Genomic DNA, 15,175 nt, shown 5'->3' with positions numbered 1-15,175 from the left:
CATCGCAACAAACAGTGGATCATTTAAAGCTACACCAAAGACAGATTTAGAAACTCTGCGGCTGAATTGCAGTTCAGCCATCTCGCACTGTAGAAATGTTTGTTCTACGGTAGTCCATAAGGAGTAATAGCGACATCTAGTGTCCAGTTGGGCTAGTTCTACGGTAGGAATAAATAACACAATGGAAAAAGTGTAACAGCGCAACATCAAAGGCTGATGATGGACTGTCTAGTATTCATTTTGTTGCACTTTGAGAATACAAACAGAGCATAGATGACTTGTGATTTTAACCCCACTTCATTTGGCTATCTTTTGTTCCTCCAGACATTTGTTGTGCTCTAAATTCAAATATATGTTTTCACGATGACTCATGGAAGGTCATACCACGTGACGTCTTCTTTCGTGTGTTGAGTTTATCATGTGATTCACCTAGTTCCTGTACGACGACCCGAGGACTTCTGCTGAATGATGTCGGACATTGTGCTCTAGAGTCTAGTTTCTAATACTGAATACAAAGCATGGACTCGCCGTGCAATTGGAACAAGGCTGTGCCTTGGAAAATCGTTGTAGCGTTACTTGTGTCGATCACAACGGTCCTGGTGACATTTCCCTCGGATACAACGGGCTCTGATGTCAGCCAGTGGTACCAAGACCTCTGCAGGTAAGGCACTGCTCGCTCTCATGGCAATAAACAAGGGCGTATAAAGCTTCTTAGCAAATGGAAAGTGTATTTAGCAACAAACGCAGCTTATACAGTGCATTTAGAGTGATACAGTACAATGTTTCTCTCTCTCTCTCTCTCTCTCTCTCTCTCTCTGTGTGTGTGTGTGTGTCCTATTGTCAGCAGCTCCTCATCTGTTGTAACCCTAGTCACGAAACGTGGCGATGTCTTCAATTGTGTAGGCAACACCACGCACGTCTGACACGAATGTTGAATACAATTATATTTGAACTTTGTCTATTGTCTGTGGTGATGGTCTTTCAGCTAGTCGAAATTAGACACATATCCACAGGAAATGGTTATTAAACAAACTTCAAAACGCGGGTATATTTATGTGGCAATCAAGATGTTTGCTCATGACTGGAGGTAGATGCGCAATATGTACATGCACGCATACTAACAGGTGTTTAACATTGGTTTGTGCATGTGCCAGGTGATATAATATCCACATGAAAATATTGTTTACCCGACTTTTTAGAGCGCCAGTAGGCCTACTGAACTTGACATTTCTGTCGAGCAGCTGAAGGACAACCGGTAGAGTAAGTTCAAATGTAATTGTATTCAACATTCTATCTTGTAAGGCACATTCCCACGATTTTGCAGTGTATTGTTTGACTGTATCCAAGATCCAATTGGTATTAAAAGTCAGATTTATTAGGCAAGCGTAGTTCCTGGTCCAGTTTTGACAAGGCAGTTTGGATAGAAAGTCGGTGTCTCTAGTCAGTTGGCTGATCAGGGTATTATGAGACACTTTTATGTATTTTGTATTGTGTAGTGAGTGATAGGTGGTTGTCTAGCCTGGCTATCTTGAAATGAATGCACTAGCTGTGGGTCCCTCTGGATGGGAGCATCTGCTAAATGACTAAATTGTGATGTAAATTTTGTGCTATGTATTTTATTTGTTGTGTTTGGACCCCAAGAAGAGTATTATTTATTTTTGTCCATATTTTGAGGACACATAGACAACTAAACAGTAAAATGTGTGCTTTGTGTAAGCTTTGAGATGGTGTGAATGTTTACAAAGGAATTCTAAATCTGATTTTTTTCTTTTCTTTTTTCCCCCCACTTTTGCTCAAGTTACAAATGGGAGGCTATAGACCGGGACAGCAAAGTGAAATACACACTGAAGCTCTGTGATTCCTCACCTAACACAGAATGTGGAGCTGGTAGTGCTGTCTGTGCCCGCAACCTCACCAGTCAAAAGAATCAGTCAGTGGGTGAGTATATTTAGGGACAGGAGTTTTCCCTGATAAGGTGATTTGGTCAGGACCAACTGGGAACAGGCCCTTGTCGCTCCTTAGAAGGCTCCAGAGTTTTTCCTGGTCTGGTATAATAATAATATTTTTTTTACTGACTGTCCTACTGACTGTCCTATCATTCTTAATTGTCATCAGTTGTTACCTTGATGATATAGAATGCATCACTATAGATTGAGCAAGGCTTTTCAAAAGTGCAATAGCAACTATATTTATATAGGTGATTAAAACAACCTTAATTGTATTTAAAAGTGCAACTGTTATCCATTACTGCATTCAGCTAATATAACTAATAATCATAAAACTAACAATACAAAACAGTGTAATAATATTAATGTTGTAACAAGGAAACATGCTGACAGAACTTATACTTGGATAATTAAATAAATGTTTAATCTCCCCTCAGAATAACTAATCAACTTGCTGTTAGGGTTTTGAGTAGGGATGTCCAAAGGACCCCAGATAGCACTAACCTTCTTCCCGTATAGTGTCTGCGATGGTACCAATAATGTTTTTGCAGGACACTTTCCATATGTCGGGTTGATTTGTAATCCATCATTTTTCTGGGTGGGTAACATGGGCCTGAATTTTGTAAAAGACATCTCCTTTTTGGCAATGCAGTAAGCTGTGTTCATTTAAATTTCTATCTCAATTAGCTCTGCCTGTTGACCAGCTTGGGCTGCTACCTGTTTCATGTCAAATACGGCTGCCTGGTAGTGTAGTTGCTCCCGCCAAAATTGGTCGCACTTTAAAGAACTGGCCCAAAGTCTAGTACAGGGCACTGGCTCTGTCAGGAGGATGTGCTGATGGTTCATTAAGTGAGGTTGGCATCTGACGAGCTGCCCTGCTGACCAGGCAGAATATTTTTCTGATGGAAAATAGATCACTGTAGGAGATGCTGCTGTCAGGACGCAGTAAGGGACAGCAGTAGCAACATGAGCACCTTGTCAGGGTGGGCCTTAAAGGCTTCCAGTCAGATGCCAGTCAAGTCATAATGTCCTTTGATTCAGTTTGTTTGTTTCAGTGTCGGTTTAGTGCTGTTCCACGAAGACACAATTTGTGATAAAGGACAAAGTATGCTTTAATGATAAAATGTCAAGAGTAAGGTCTGGTCAGTGAAACAACTTAAAAGGCAGGCTACCTTTTACTGGGAGTTTATCTGATCAGACTGTTCCTCAATGATGACAGAAGCTTGGCTTTTCCTGTACTATTTGTAATGAATGTCATAAAATCCTCGAACTGAAAACACCTTATCCTCAGCTTTTGCTGTAAACAGAGGAAGCACTGATATCAAACTAATTGAATCACACAGATTGGCACTTAGCTTTGCTTCACTTTAGTGCTGATGTTGCTAAGCATTTCAGAGAAGTGGTTTTGCTCTTTCAGCTATAAATCTTTGGTGGTTTACATGGACTCATACATTTCTTTAAAGCTCAAATGAACCTTTATGAATGAATGTACATTTGTAAGAAGACCATGTCAGAGAACAGGGCTACTGGGCTAGACTATTCCAAAACATGATGACTATACGTCCCGGCCCGGGGCACTTGGTCATGACCTTCGCTCAGTGACAAATCAGTGTTACGTCACGCTCAGGAAGAAACAGTTGGGTCGTGTGACCTCATGATTAAAGTCTACATGCGATAAATGCCTGCAGCTGTTATGACACCATGGTCTCAACTCGAAAATCTCTCAGTGTGAGAGTAGGACAGGAAGGGGATCTAATGCTGATAACTACTGTAGGGACTAACCTGTCTTTTGTGTAGGAATAAACAGAGGTTAAAGGTGAACCCAAGCAGCTGCCTGTTCACATGATTGTGACTTCATGGAACACAGAAGCACTGATAAGCATGGAACATAGAAATCATCTCGCATAGCTTTGCTCTGAATTCCACCAGGTTGCTTCCATGCAGGCAATTGACCTTGCATAATATGTGTTGGAGAGGAGTGGCCTTTTTCATTCATTATTTGGAAGCATTAATCTTTCCGGCTAAAATAATACATGTCATAAAAATCTTTGTTAAATATCCTGAATCAAAATGTATGCAAATAATACATTATCTGATGAAGTTGCTTAAGAAAGGGGTACGAGACAGGGATGTCCTCTCTCTCCCTTCTTGCACTGGCAATTAAACCGCTTGCAGAAAGAATTAGACAGGACCCAAGCTTAACTGGTATCAGTATTGGTAAGCATGAATATAAACTAAACTTATTTGCCGACAATCTCCTGATATACGTGACTAATATTGTCAAGTCACCTTGTTGAATCATTTTCGAAATAGTCTAAAATATCAGGATATAAAATGTACGTGATTAAAAAATATATATTATAAGAAAAATAATTACTCATGACCTACAGCAATACTTTAAGTGGATCACAAAAAATATTAAATACATAGGATGCTTGATAAGGGACAGCAAACAACCAAATATATAACAATGACTTTATCCCATTTCTCAACAACACAAAAGCAGATCTAATTAAATGGAATAACCTCCTGATAAATCTTACAAGTAGAACAAATCTCTTTTAGAATGGAATGGCTCACAAAGTTTTATATTTATTACCCCATGAAGACATTATTTTAAAAAGTATACTCGTCCATAACAAACTTCAAATGGGCAAATAAAACTCATACAATAAATAGGAAAGTTTTGCAAATGGCTAAATCTGAGGGTGGTTTTAACCTTGCATATTTCGAATTGTATCAAATTGCCACCCAAGGCTTTTACTTGTGATTTATTGTTAAATGCACTAAAGATTAACAATGGGTATGTGTTGATGATGCGCATGCTCATCCCCAGAATCTTTTCGCGTGTAGATTATCAAAGAATGGAGCTAAGATAATTAACAACTTCACAGTTAACAACATGGAAGATAATGAATCAGATTTTTACAAGAACCAATATCACTCCCTAAAAACACACCCCTATGGAACAATCCTTGGATAGCTTTTATGAATTTACCGATAAATTGGCCCACATGGAAAACTAAAGGCATACAAACCGTTAATGACATGATAATAGGAAATATAATTTAAAGCTTCAATATTCAACTTTTTGGGCAGCTTGACGAAATTCACACAGAAATGTGAGTTATTGATCGGTCATTGTAATTGTAGCAACTCTAAAAAGAAGTATATATGTTCTATGTGCGCTATTTCTATGCTTCCCATTCTTGTGTTTCGTTTTTGCGTCTTTTACTTTCGGTTTTGAACACAAGCTATATTTCACAGCAGTTTAGAGCGTACAATGATTCTCTACACTATGCATGCTGGTTTTGTGGCAAACTGTTATAATTTTAGCAACCAGGAAATGGTGGAGCAATTTCTGCATAGTGCACCTATAAATGTTGTAAATCATGATTTTGGCCTGAAAGCTTTTGGACATCAGAGCAATTTTGAGGGAATCCTATTTGGCTCCGATAAAGCTACTCGTATCATACGTAAGATAAACAAAACCTTTCAGAGAGCCTATCCAACTGACAATCTCTTATAAAAAAACTATATAGAAACTATTGGAATCAAGACTTAAAAATAACTGATATAGGCACAAAATGGAGGGAGTGTTGGAACATAACTAACGAAATTACAGTCAACGAAAATGTACTCTTAATCCAGTATAACTAATGTACAGAATGTATTATACAAATTCTACAGCACAACGGCAGAGTCATGTCTTAAGTGTAAAACTAACAATGACTCAATAATTCATGCCTTCTGGGAGTGCTATAAAGTCCAACAGCTATGGGTGGAGTTAGAACGTTGGCTGTCAGAGGTTTTACAATGCAAGTTTACTTTTAATCCCTCTAACTGCATATTTTAAGACATGGTATATGAGGGTGCAGGGAGATACTTTTCTCGTCAACGATTTTGAAAAAAATTATACTTAAAAAAACTGGAAATCAAATGATCTTCCATCACTACAACAGTGGATTAATCAAATGTAGTTTTATTTAAATATTGAAAATTGTGGGCTACGGAGGAAACTAGAACAATGCAATTTAAAGGAGAGAGAGTGCTACAACTACTGGAAAGTTCCAGGGGAAGGATGAGATGGAGTGTGGTTGTGAGATACGTGATGTGTATGCTTGCGGAGGGAACATGTGGGTTTGAGCAGGTGTGATGTCATTGATTTTAGTTGAAATTTGTGTGCATCTGTTCATTGTCTTTTGTTGATGTATGGTATTTATGGTTTGAGGGAAAAAAAATATATAAAATTGAACAAAAAAAACAATCTAGGTCACCTCTAGTAATTTATGTTACTGGGTCAGCGGAGTAGCAAATTGTCAGCTCCAGGCTCTGCTGAGTAGCTTTCGTTTATGACACGGCAGATATCTGATGATATATGAGCGATAAAGTATGGTGCAGTAAGGGGTTTACAATGGAACTTGTGAGTGTGACCGTGTTCAATAACACAGAGGTGGATACAGTCACTGCAATCCAATTACAGTACAATCAATAAAAGCTAATAGCGGCGTCTGTTTATTCAGTACTATCTGGGACAAGCGGTAGAACATGTTTAAATGGTTACCTACAGCTTTGCAGTTGGTGCTGCACCCTAAACCTCATCACCTATCCCTGAGAAGGAGTTTTCTGCCGTGAAAAGCAGTTAGTCCTTTCTGTATTCTGCCCCTGGGAAGCAGAAAGTCCAGCCAATGTGGTTAGAGGGGAATAACTGGTTAGAACTGGTCATAAAGTTTGTTCTCTCTGCTCTGTTCTCTCTCTAGTTGGAGTTTAACTGTATGTATGGAGCCTGCCCAGGGGCCGGGCTGTTGGCAGACCAGACAGAGATAGGCAGTGTTGTCCAATGGGTCATATTCCCATGCTGTTTATCTCTCTGGGCTGTACACAGCCAGACAGCTCGGCAGAAAAAATGTCCTCGACTACTTAACCTCCCTGACCCTGTGCCGTAATGCTTTGACCCCACCACTGTAGGGACTGTGGGAGTTGGTGGAGGCTTCAGATTCCGTTGAAATCTGTATTAATCATCCGCTAGAAACCACTGGGAAAGTTCTGGGTTGTGGTGAACAGTTTGTTTTGTAGGTAGTGCAGTGTTCAGTATAGCCTACTGAAATAAATCCATAAACAATTATATTACATCTTTTAGTGTTTGCATGTTTAAAGAGGCATGCGTTTCTCACTCATCCACTTCTATTTCCAGGTGATCTGTCCTTGAAGAAGGCGACTGAGAGCAGCGTGATAGATTTCAACAGCACTGAGAAGTGCCCAGGCAGTAGTGGGACTAATGTCCAGAGCAGCATCAGTTTCCAGTGTGGGAAGACAATGGTAAAGTCACCCAGTCGCACCTGTCATTACAAATGAAGAGTAGTCGTGGAAATGATACGTATTGAAGGCTGCTTATGACTTTCCTGTCAGATCACACTTGTGGGTTTAGGTTGAGAAGGATTTTACCGCAAAGCATGTCTGTTCTTTGTCAGTCTGGTGGTGAAATGAAACTACAAATACTGTGGTGGTCTCTTATTGAACATTTTTAAGTTCTCTCTAGAAACAGAAGCGTGAATGAAACATGATATTAAATAGCATATAGTGATGTAATATCTTTAGAATGAATACCTGGCCTGCCTATTGATAAGCAGTGGTGTGTAACCATGTGATTGCAGTATTGACAGTGATCATAGCTGGAATGGTAGCTTTGCAACAGAACAAAAACAGTTATCATGGTAGCCCAGTTCCTCTAGTAGTGACTTCCTTGTATGTCATCACATGTATTGTAGCAGAGAGGAGATGAAACTAACTGTCATGTCATATGTCAACTAAAACTATGTTTTTGCTCTTACCCCCCCCCCCCCCCCCCCCACACACCTCAGGGAACACCAGAGTTTGTAACTGTGGCCCAGTGTGTTCATTACTTTGAATGGAGAACATATGCAGCCTGCAAAAATAATAAATACAAGCCCGATAAAGAGGTATGTCTGAATAGTGAAGTGCAGTGGACACAACAGGATGTGTGTGTGTCACCGTCACTTCTTAGTGGTTTGTATGCAGGCACGCGCGCGTGGCAGTGTGTGAGGCCGCAGTGGTCTCCATGTGTGGGGGGAGGTGAGTCTGTGACTGGCACATTCTCCACTGTGGAAAAGTCCCTCGCTGTCTCTTGTGTATTTTTATTTATTATTGAACCTTTTATTTAACTAGGCAAATCAGTTAAGAACACATTCTTATTTACAATGACAGCCTAGGTTAACAATGGGTTAACTGCCTTGTTCAGGGGAAGAACGACATATTTTTACCTTGTCAGTTCGTGGATTCGATCTAGCAACCTTTCGGTTACTGGCCCAACGCTCTAACCACTAGGTACCTGTAGAGAGAAAAAAAAAGAATAAAGAAATGTGTTTAAATTTAAATATCAACTCATTCCACTATTATGTGCCAAAACACACTGAAACTCTTCCTGTCATGTTGTAATTCTACCTTTTTAACTCTGTGTCTAGGTCCCCTGCTATGTCTTTGACACGGATGGGAAAAAGCATGATCTGAACCCACTCATCAAACTCACAGATGGTTACCTGGTGGATGACTCCGATGATGAAGTTCACTTTTATATTAACATATGCAGAAGCCTAAGTACGTTTCTTTAATAGTAGAAATGATCTTATGATTAATTGAAGATGTTAGTGCCAGTGGTTTTTCTTATTGCTTCGTATTGTGTCAAAAATGGCTCTGCTTCCTCCCCAGACCGTCCAGGGAGCCTCTGCCCCGCGGGCTCTGCTGCATGCCTGACCACCAGCAAGGGCTCCTTCAGCATGGGCCTACCCACCACCCAGCTAGAGCTGGAATCCAGTGACAGGTATAGCCATGCTAATGCTAACCTGTCCACGCACAAAGACCATGCTAACTGCTAGCTAGCATCCTCTGTCTCTAGCGTACCTCAAGCTTGATAATTGCTGTGCGACCTTCATGCTGACCGGTTATCGACCGGCCCCAGAGCTGCGTTGCCTTTCTGAATGGCTGATTTCTCTCGTTTTCTCACCGTGCCAGATTGAGGCTGCGATACGAGGAAGCCCCAGACAGCACGCCAGACTTCTGCAGCGGCCACACCCCTGCTGTCACCATCACCTTCATCTGCCCCTCACGCAGGCAGGAGGTAAGAGAGACCTGGGTGTCTGACCCGTGGGATCATCCATTGATCAAACCATACTATTCATCATACTACAGAATTAACACATAGAATAGTGGTAATTCATCAAATAGAAGTATGCTCCGCATGTCAACCTACACGTATTAAAGTACAATATCTCCTTAATTCTTGTTGCGTTTGTGACCTTGTCATTACAGGGTACTGACCCCAAGATGACAGCCAAGTCCAACTGCAGGTATGAGGTAGAGTGGGTGACGGAGTATGCTTGCCACAGAGACTATCTAGAGAGTCACAACTGCACCCTGACCAGCAAGCAGCACGACATCAACATAGACCTCACCCACCTCACCCTTGGCTGTGAGTCCGCCCAGCCCCACACACAGGCTTTGCGAAACATTTGACAACGCAATGCAATGCTATGCATAATCATGTGACCTTTCTAATTCTCACTGACTAATTCAATTCACAGTTGAAGCCAGTTCCTCTAACAGTGAATGATAACGTGTTGAGATACACGTAACTAATATCATTGTGTCACGTTCTGTGTGTGTAGCTGCAGACGACCCCTATATGGCTGAGGCCAAGAGCAGCGATGGGAAGGACAACTATTTCTACTACCTGAATGTGTGCGGGGAAATCAAGGCAGGAGAGTGCGGTGGCGACCCGCACTATGTGTCCGCTTGCCAAGTCAAAGCAACGGGAGATCAAAGCAGAAAGATCGCAGGGAGATACCACAATCAAACACTAAGGTTGTTTTAATAGGAATACATATTTCCTCTTCATCTCTCGCCATCTCAGCTTGTCTCTCCTTCTCTTTGTAATTTGGAACATTACTCAACGTTTTGTTTCGCTCTATCCCAGGTACTCCGATGGCGACCTGACACTGATCTATCCAGATGGGAGCAGGTGCAGCTCTGGCTTTCAGCGCATGACCATCATCAACTTTGAGTGCAACAAAACAGCGGGTGAGCATAATGAACAATACTTTTTTCCGTAGAGGCCACTCGCCTAAGTCTTATCCATCACATTCTCATTATTCCTCTTCCTCATTTCCTCATTTGTGTGATTCACAGGAAACGACGGCAGAGGCTCGCCTGTGTTCGCTGGTGAAACAGACTGCACCTATTACTTTGACTGGCAGACTGCTTCCGCCTGTGTCGAGGAGGAGGAGGAGGAGGATCTACTCTGCAGGGTCAGCCAGTATAAACACTATGACCTGTCCCCCTTAACACGCTACCCTGGTAAGATGGAGTCCTGGTTAATCTCTATTCACAGAGAGATGTTGCACATGGGCTGTAGCAGACATGGTACTGAAACATTGTGTTGAACATCGTTATTTATCAATGTAAATGCCCAGGACCTGACTTCCAATTTTACACTTGAAGTGAAAGTGATCCGAGCCTTAACACATTTAAATATGGAGGTTAAACCACGTAACATTCTGTTCATGGTGTTATCTGTCTTTTAGAGTCTGAGTCGGCCCAGAACTGGGAGGCTGTGGACGCCAACGCCTCCGAGTCAGACAAAATGCGCTTCTACGTCAACGTGTGTCACAAAGTCCTCCAGCAGGGGGCCACCAGTACATGCCCTGAGGACGCTGCCATCTGCGCCGTGGGTAAGTCTGGAGAAGATCTGGGTCTGTTTTCATAAAGCATCTCAGAGTTGGAGTGCTGATCTAGGATCAGTTTAGCCATTTAAATGATGAAAGATCAGTTTTCCTACTCTGAGACGCTAATCTATACACAGCGTTCTATCAAATCTGAGAATCAAAGATATTTGTTGTCCTTAACATGTATTCAATCCTCTCTTTTAGGAAAAGACAAAGTTATCAGCTTGGGCAAATTCCTCACCTCCCCGACAAAAAGAAATGACAGCAACGACATACGCCTGGTCTACACAGAGGGAGATGAATGTAGGAAGAACATGAAAGTGAAGAGCATCATGATTCTGAAATGCAAGCCAGGTGAGCGTTAGATAGACTTGTAAGTTAGCTGCAGAGTTGAAGGTGAACACGGAAGTGCCTGAAAGTGGAGCTAGCTAGCGTTCAGTCTACTTGTTCAACTCCTCCTAACTTTCTTTGTGTGCCCCCCCCCCAACCCTCCTGTCCTCCTATCCAGGTGATCTAGAGAGTGCTCCCATCATGCGGCACATGTCCAGTGATGGCTGTGTGTATGAGTTTGAGTGGTACACGGCTGCAGCCTGTGTTATGTCCAGGACAGTCGGGGACAACTGCAAGGTGGAAGACCCCCAAGCTGGTAGGTCACACGGACCCACTGGACCCAGATGCCTACCAGCGATGGTGATATGATACACTATTGGTTGTTTAATGCAATAATACTACTCACTCTCTTGTCTTCTCTTTACAGGATTCTCATTTGACCTGTCCCCCTTGTCTAAACCTGGAGGAGGCTTTTACAATATGTCCAACGGAGATTATGACTACTTCATTAACGTCTGTGGCTCTGTCACTGCAGCCAAATGCCCTCTAAAAGCCGGGGCCTGTCAGGTGGACCAGAGGCATGTTTTATCATACTAAATAAATCCTTATGAATATAGAGGAGGTGGACATGCCCACTAACAGTAGTAGGAAAAGCTTGTATCTGGGCTTTGTAAATATGTTTGAGGTGGACTGAATGTTTTAGCTTCTGTTCTTCTGTTTGGTGTGTCTGTCTGCTACAGTGGCTCTAACTCATGGAGCCTGGGGGAGTTTAACTCTCAGCTGTCCTACTATGATGGGATGATCAAGCTGTCCTACAGCAACGGCTCTCGGTACAACAACGTGCAGCACACACTGCGCTCCACCATGATCTCATTCCTCTGTGACCGAGAGGCCGGCGCCGGCAAGCCTGAGTTCCAGGTACAGATTGGGTCCTGTCATGTGCTGCTGACAGAGCTCATCCAATCTCTAATAAGTAGCTCCTCGTATGGTTCACTTATGCGGTGATTAAACTGTAAAATCATTTACCATGAATATACCACTTTCATAACCATATTGATCCTCACAGGTTGAGGACAAGTACACCTATAACTTCAGGTGGTATACATCCTACGTCTGCCCAGAGAGGCCACATGAGTGTGTGGTGACAGACCCCAACACACTGGATCAGTATGACCTGTCCAGGTGAGACCCCTGCACAAGGATATGTTATGACTAGAGCCGGGAATCTTCCCGAACCATAAAGCTTGATCTGGGAAAACTCCAGGTATAGACAGTAACCACGTTGACATGCACACTAATATCCCATTATTATTCTGTTTTTGAAATGATGCATATAATCATCATATCCCATTTACAGTAACCTGAAAAAAGCTTGTATCCTGGTTATGAGAAACCTGGATAAGATGCCTGGGATATGCTATCTTAAACGGGATACTGTGGCATGTAAACATCTTGTTTTTCGCCGTCTGAACAGGCTCTGTTTTGCATAGTGTGGGTGTTGTGTGATGTTTTAATCTGATTGTCAAACAAATAACTTAAAGTAGGCTACTTGCGCAGTTACTGCATATCCACCATAATAATATACTTTTCTCATACTCCCTACTGGACCGTATAGCCTACTGGCTACTTTCCCCCTGGATTTAGGAATGTTTCTGCTTATAATTTCCGACATTTGGTAGGCCATATTATGTTTTCCTACTTTTGGTTGGCCATTTGTTTGTCAACTATACTGCCCTACCAAGCAAAAAGGCAGTAACTGCTCATTTGGTCGAAAATGAGTTAGTCATTTTTGCTACATTAAATACATGCTTAATCACGTGGACAAGTATCCTGCCTCGTATTGTGTTTTGGAGAAAATGGGGGTCATGTTAACAGTACCTGCATAAAGTGAAGGTACTTTTATTTACCTTTTTTTTTAGGTAAATAAAATACATTTTTCTCAGTTCCTCACTATGAGCAGTTACTGCCTTTTTGCTTGGTAGGGCAGTATAGTTTGTTAGATATATGCAGCTTCTCTTCTGTCATAACTTGTTCCCCCAGAAGACTAAATAAAGATGTGTTCACCAGAATAACGTCTTACATTGAAAAAATGAATATATTCGTGATCTAGTTGACACTGGTCTGTTTCACTTAGGGAATGCAACAACTCCAAAACAGATTGTTTTGTTGTGCAAAAGATTGTTCCTGTGCAAAATGTCTAATGTCATTCTTCCATTGCAAAACTACCATTCCAGTGTTTTACTTGCTATATTGTATTTACTTTGCCACCATGGCCTTTTTTGCCTTTACCTCCCTTCTCACCTCATTTGCTCACATTGTATATAGACTTGTTTATACTGTATTATTGACTGTATGTTTGTTTTTACTCCATGTGTAACTCTGTGTCGTTTTATCTGTCGAACTGCTTTGCTTTATCTTGGCCAGGTCGCAATTGTAAATGAGAACTTGTTCTCAACTTGCCTACCTGGTTAAATAAAGGTGAAATAAAATATAAAAATAAATAAATAAAAAATATGTTATGGAAATGAAAAGCTGAGAAAACAAAACACTTTACTGATAACCTGAAGTCTTATCTTGGCTGCATATTTTATGTGTTTTGAAATACTGTCTGCTTGCATAAGTGTCAAAGATAACACATATGTGCATTCACATTTTCTCCACTCCTGTTCCCTGAAATATTTCAGTTACTGTTCCATTTAATCCATATGAATTTAAATGAGGAACATTCTGTTTATTCATGAATACAGGGATTCTCGTGAGTGGGATATCAAAGGTGCATGTAAACCGCTTATCCCGAATAAGACCTTAAGCGGGATATGAGTTACTATTCGGAATACTGTGTGCATGTAAACGTGGTCAATGACTACGGCTTAGAATTGGTACTGGTCAGGTCATGGAAAAACTCCCAGTCCTAGTTAAGTCCGTAGAAGGCAGACATTAAGCAATATTTGAGGAATAATGTGTGTATCCCTCCTCTCTGTCCTCTCTCCCAGTCTCTCCCGGTCTAGTGGAGGGAGGAACTGGCAGGCCATGGACCTGTCTGACCCTAACAACCTGAGGAAGTACTACATCAACGTGTGTCGCCCTCTGAACGCCGTGCAGGGCTGTGACCGCCGAGCCTCTGTCTGCCAGATGAAATACCAGCCTCAGCAGGTTAGTGTCAGAGCTGTGGGATATCCTGTAGGATGAGTTTCACACACTAGGATGTGTGCTAAACACTGTTTGGGTCATGGAACGTCAGTTTCACAATTTCTGACAATAGCTCATTAATAAACAGTATTTAAAAAGTTCAGAGACTATTCCTAAAAAAATATTACAATTTTAGTTGTTGATATAAATTGAAGGTAAGGTTGGTAGTATCCCTCTTCTGGTTCTGGTAGCCATCCACTGTTGGTCTGTCTTTTAGTACTGGACTGTAGCTCGATGTGACTGGACTTTCTCTGTGTTGTTGTCATCAGGGCATTCTGTCTGAAACAGTGTCTGTCAGTAATATGGGCCTGGCTAAGAGAGGTCCAGCGATCGAGGAGAAGGATCGCCTGCTGCTGGAGTACTCAGACGGCTCCGAGTGCATCTCAGACGGCCTGAAACTCACCTACACCACACGTATCCACCTGGTCTGCTCCAGAGGATTTGTGGTAAGTGGAATGGCATATTTTTTTAGGGCCCTGTGTCAAAAAGAAATCAGATTTAGTTGTATCTTTTATGTCATTATGTCTGCCTAGGATTGTAACACTGCGATGTGCTTGTCTTTTTCTGTATTTGCAGTCATCCAGCCCTCGTTTCCTCAATTATGGGAACTGTACTGCCAACTTCATGTGGGAGACCGGGGCAGCTTGTGCCATCAGTACTGCTGACGACCAGAACATGGTGAGCTGTTACATTCCACATCAACTGGATGCATTATAGTGTTTGTCATGATGTCTAACCTAACATAGCAGGTGTAAAATAAATGCCTGAGTGGGGTTTCTTTCTAGTAACTGTCGGGGGAGGTTCTCTTCACTGTTCAACCAATCCAGTAAATGTGGAGGAGTTAAGATGGAGTTTCGCTTTGTTACGGCCAAAAGCGGAAGTTGCGTCACAGGCTCTCTTTCCATTTCCCCTGAAATGGGCGCATGATGTCTGTAAAGACCTGTTAGATAAGTCTCATCAATCATTTTTCTT

General features: G+C 41.8%; 1 protein-coding gene across 2 annotated transcripts in view; it reads left to right on the top strand.

The window, feature by feature from the left end:
• The first annotated feature begins 249 nt into the window (after positions 1-249).
• The window catches only part of igf2r (insulin-like growth factor 2 receptor), a 33,945-nt gene continuing 19,019 nt past the window's right edge, over positions 250-15,175 (top strand). Inside the window, exons 1-20 of one of the 2 annotated variants that reach the window (XM_020454704.2) lie at positions 250-661; positions 1,799-1,938; positions 7,141-7,265; positions 7,808-7,906; positions 8,429-8,561; positions 8,673-8,784; positions 8,976-9,081; positions 9,273-9,432; positions 9,629-9,824; positions 9,937-10,040; positions 10,149-10,316; positions 10,544-10,690; positions 10,889-11,038; positions 11,193-11,330; positions 11,442-11,592; positions 11,755-11,932; positions 12,081-12,196; positions 14,008-14,167; positions 14,473-14,649; positions 14,780-14,881. In XM_020454704.2, coding sequence (XP_020310293.1) covers positions 519-661; positions 1,799-1,938; positions 7,141-7,265; positions 7,808-7,906; positions 8,429-8,561; positions 8,673-8,784; positions 8,976-9,081; positions 9,273-9,432; positions 9,629-9,824; positions 9,937-10,040; positions 10,149-10,316; positions 10,544-10,690; positions 10,889-11,038; positions 11,193-11,330; positions 11,442-11,592; positions 11,755-11,932; positions 12,081-12,196; positions 14,008-14,167; positions 14,473-14,649; positions 14,780-14,881 — 2,805 coding nt within the window. In that variant the 5' untranslated portion in view covers positions 250-518. The remainder of the gene's footprint in view (positions 662-1,798; positions 1,939-7,140; positions 7,266-7,807; positions 7,907-8,428; positions 8,562-8,672; positions 8,785-8,975; positions 9,082-9,272; positions 9,433-9,628; positions 9,825-9,936; positions 10,041-10,148; positions 10,317-10,543; positions 10,691-10,888; positions 11,039-11,192; positions 11,331-11,441; positions 11,593-11,754; positions 11,933-12,080; positions 12,197-14,007; positions 14,168-14,472; positions 14,650-14,779; positions 14,882-15,175) is intronic. The other variant, XM_031800489.1, reaches the window with a different exon arrangement.

This window comes from Oncorhynchus kisutch, linkage group LG21, assembly GCF_002021735.2.
Source record: "Oncorhynchus kisutch isolate 150728-3 linkage group LG21, Okis_V2, whole genome shotgun sequence".
NCBI lineage: Eukaryota > Metazoa > Chordata > Actinopteri > Salmoniformes > Salmonidae > Oncorhynchus > Oncorhynchus kisutch.
The sequence above is the reverse complement of the archived record's forward strand: the minus strand, read 5'-3'. Positions and strand labels throughout refer to the sequence as shown.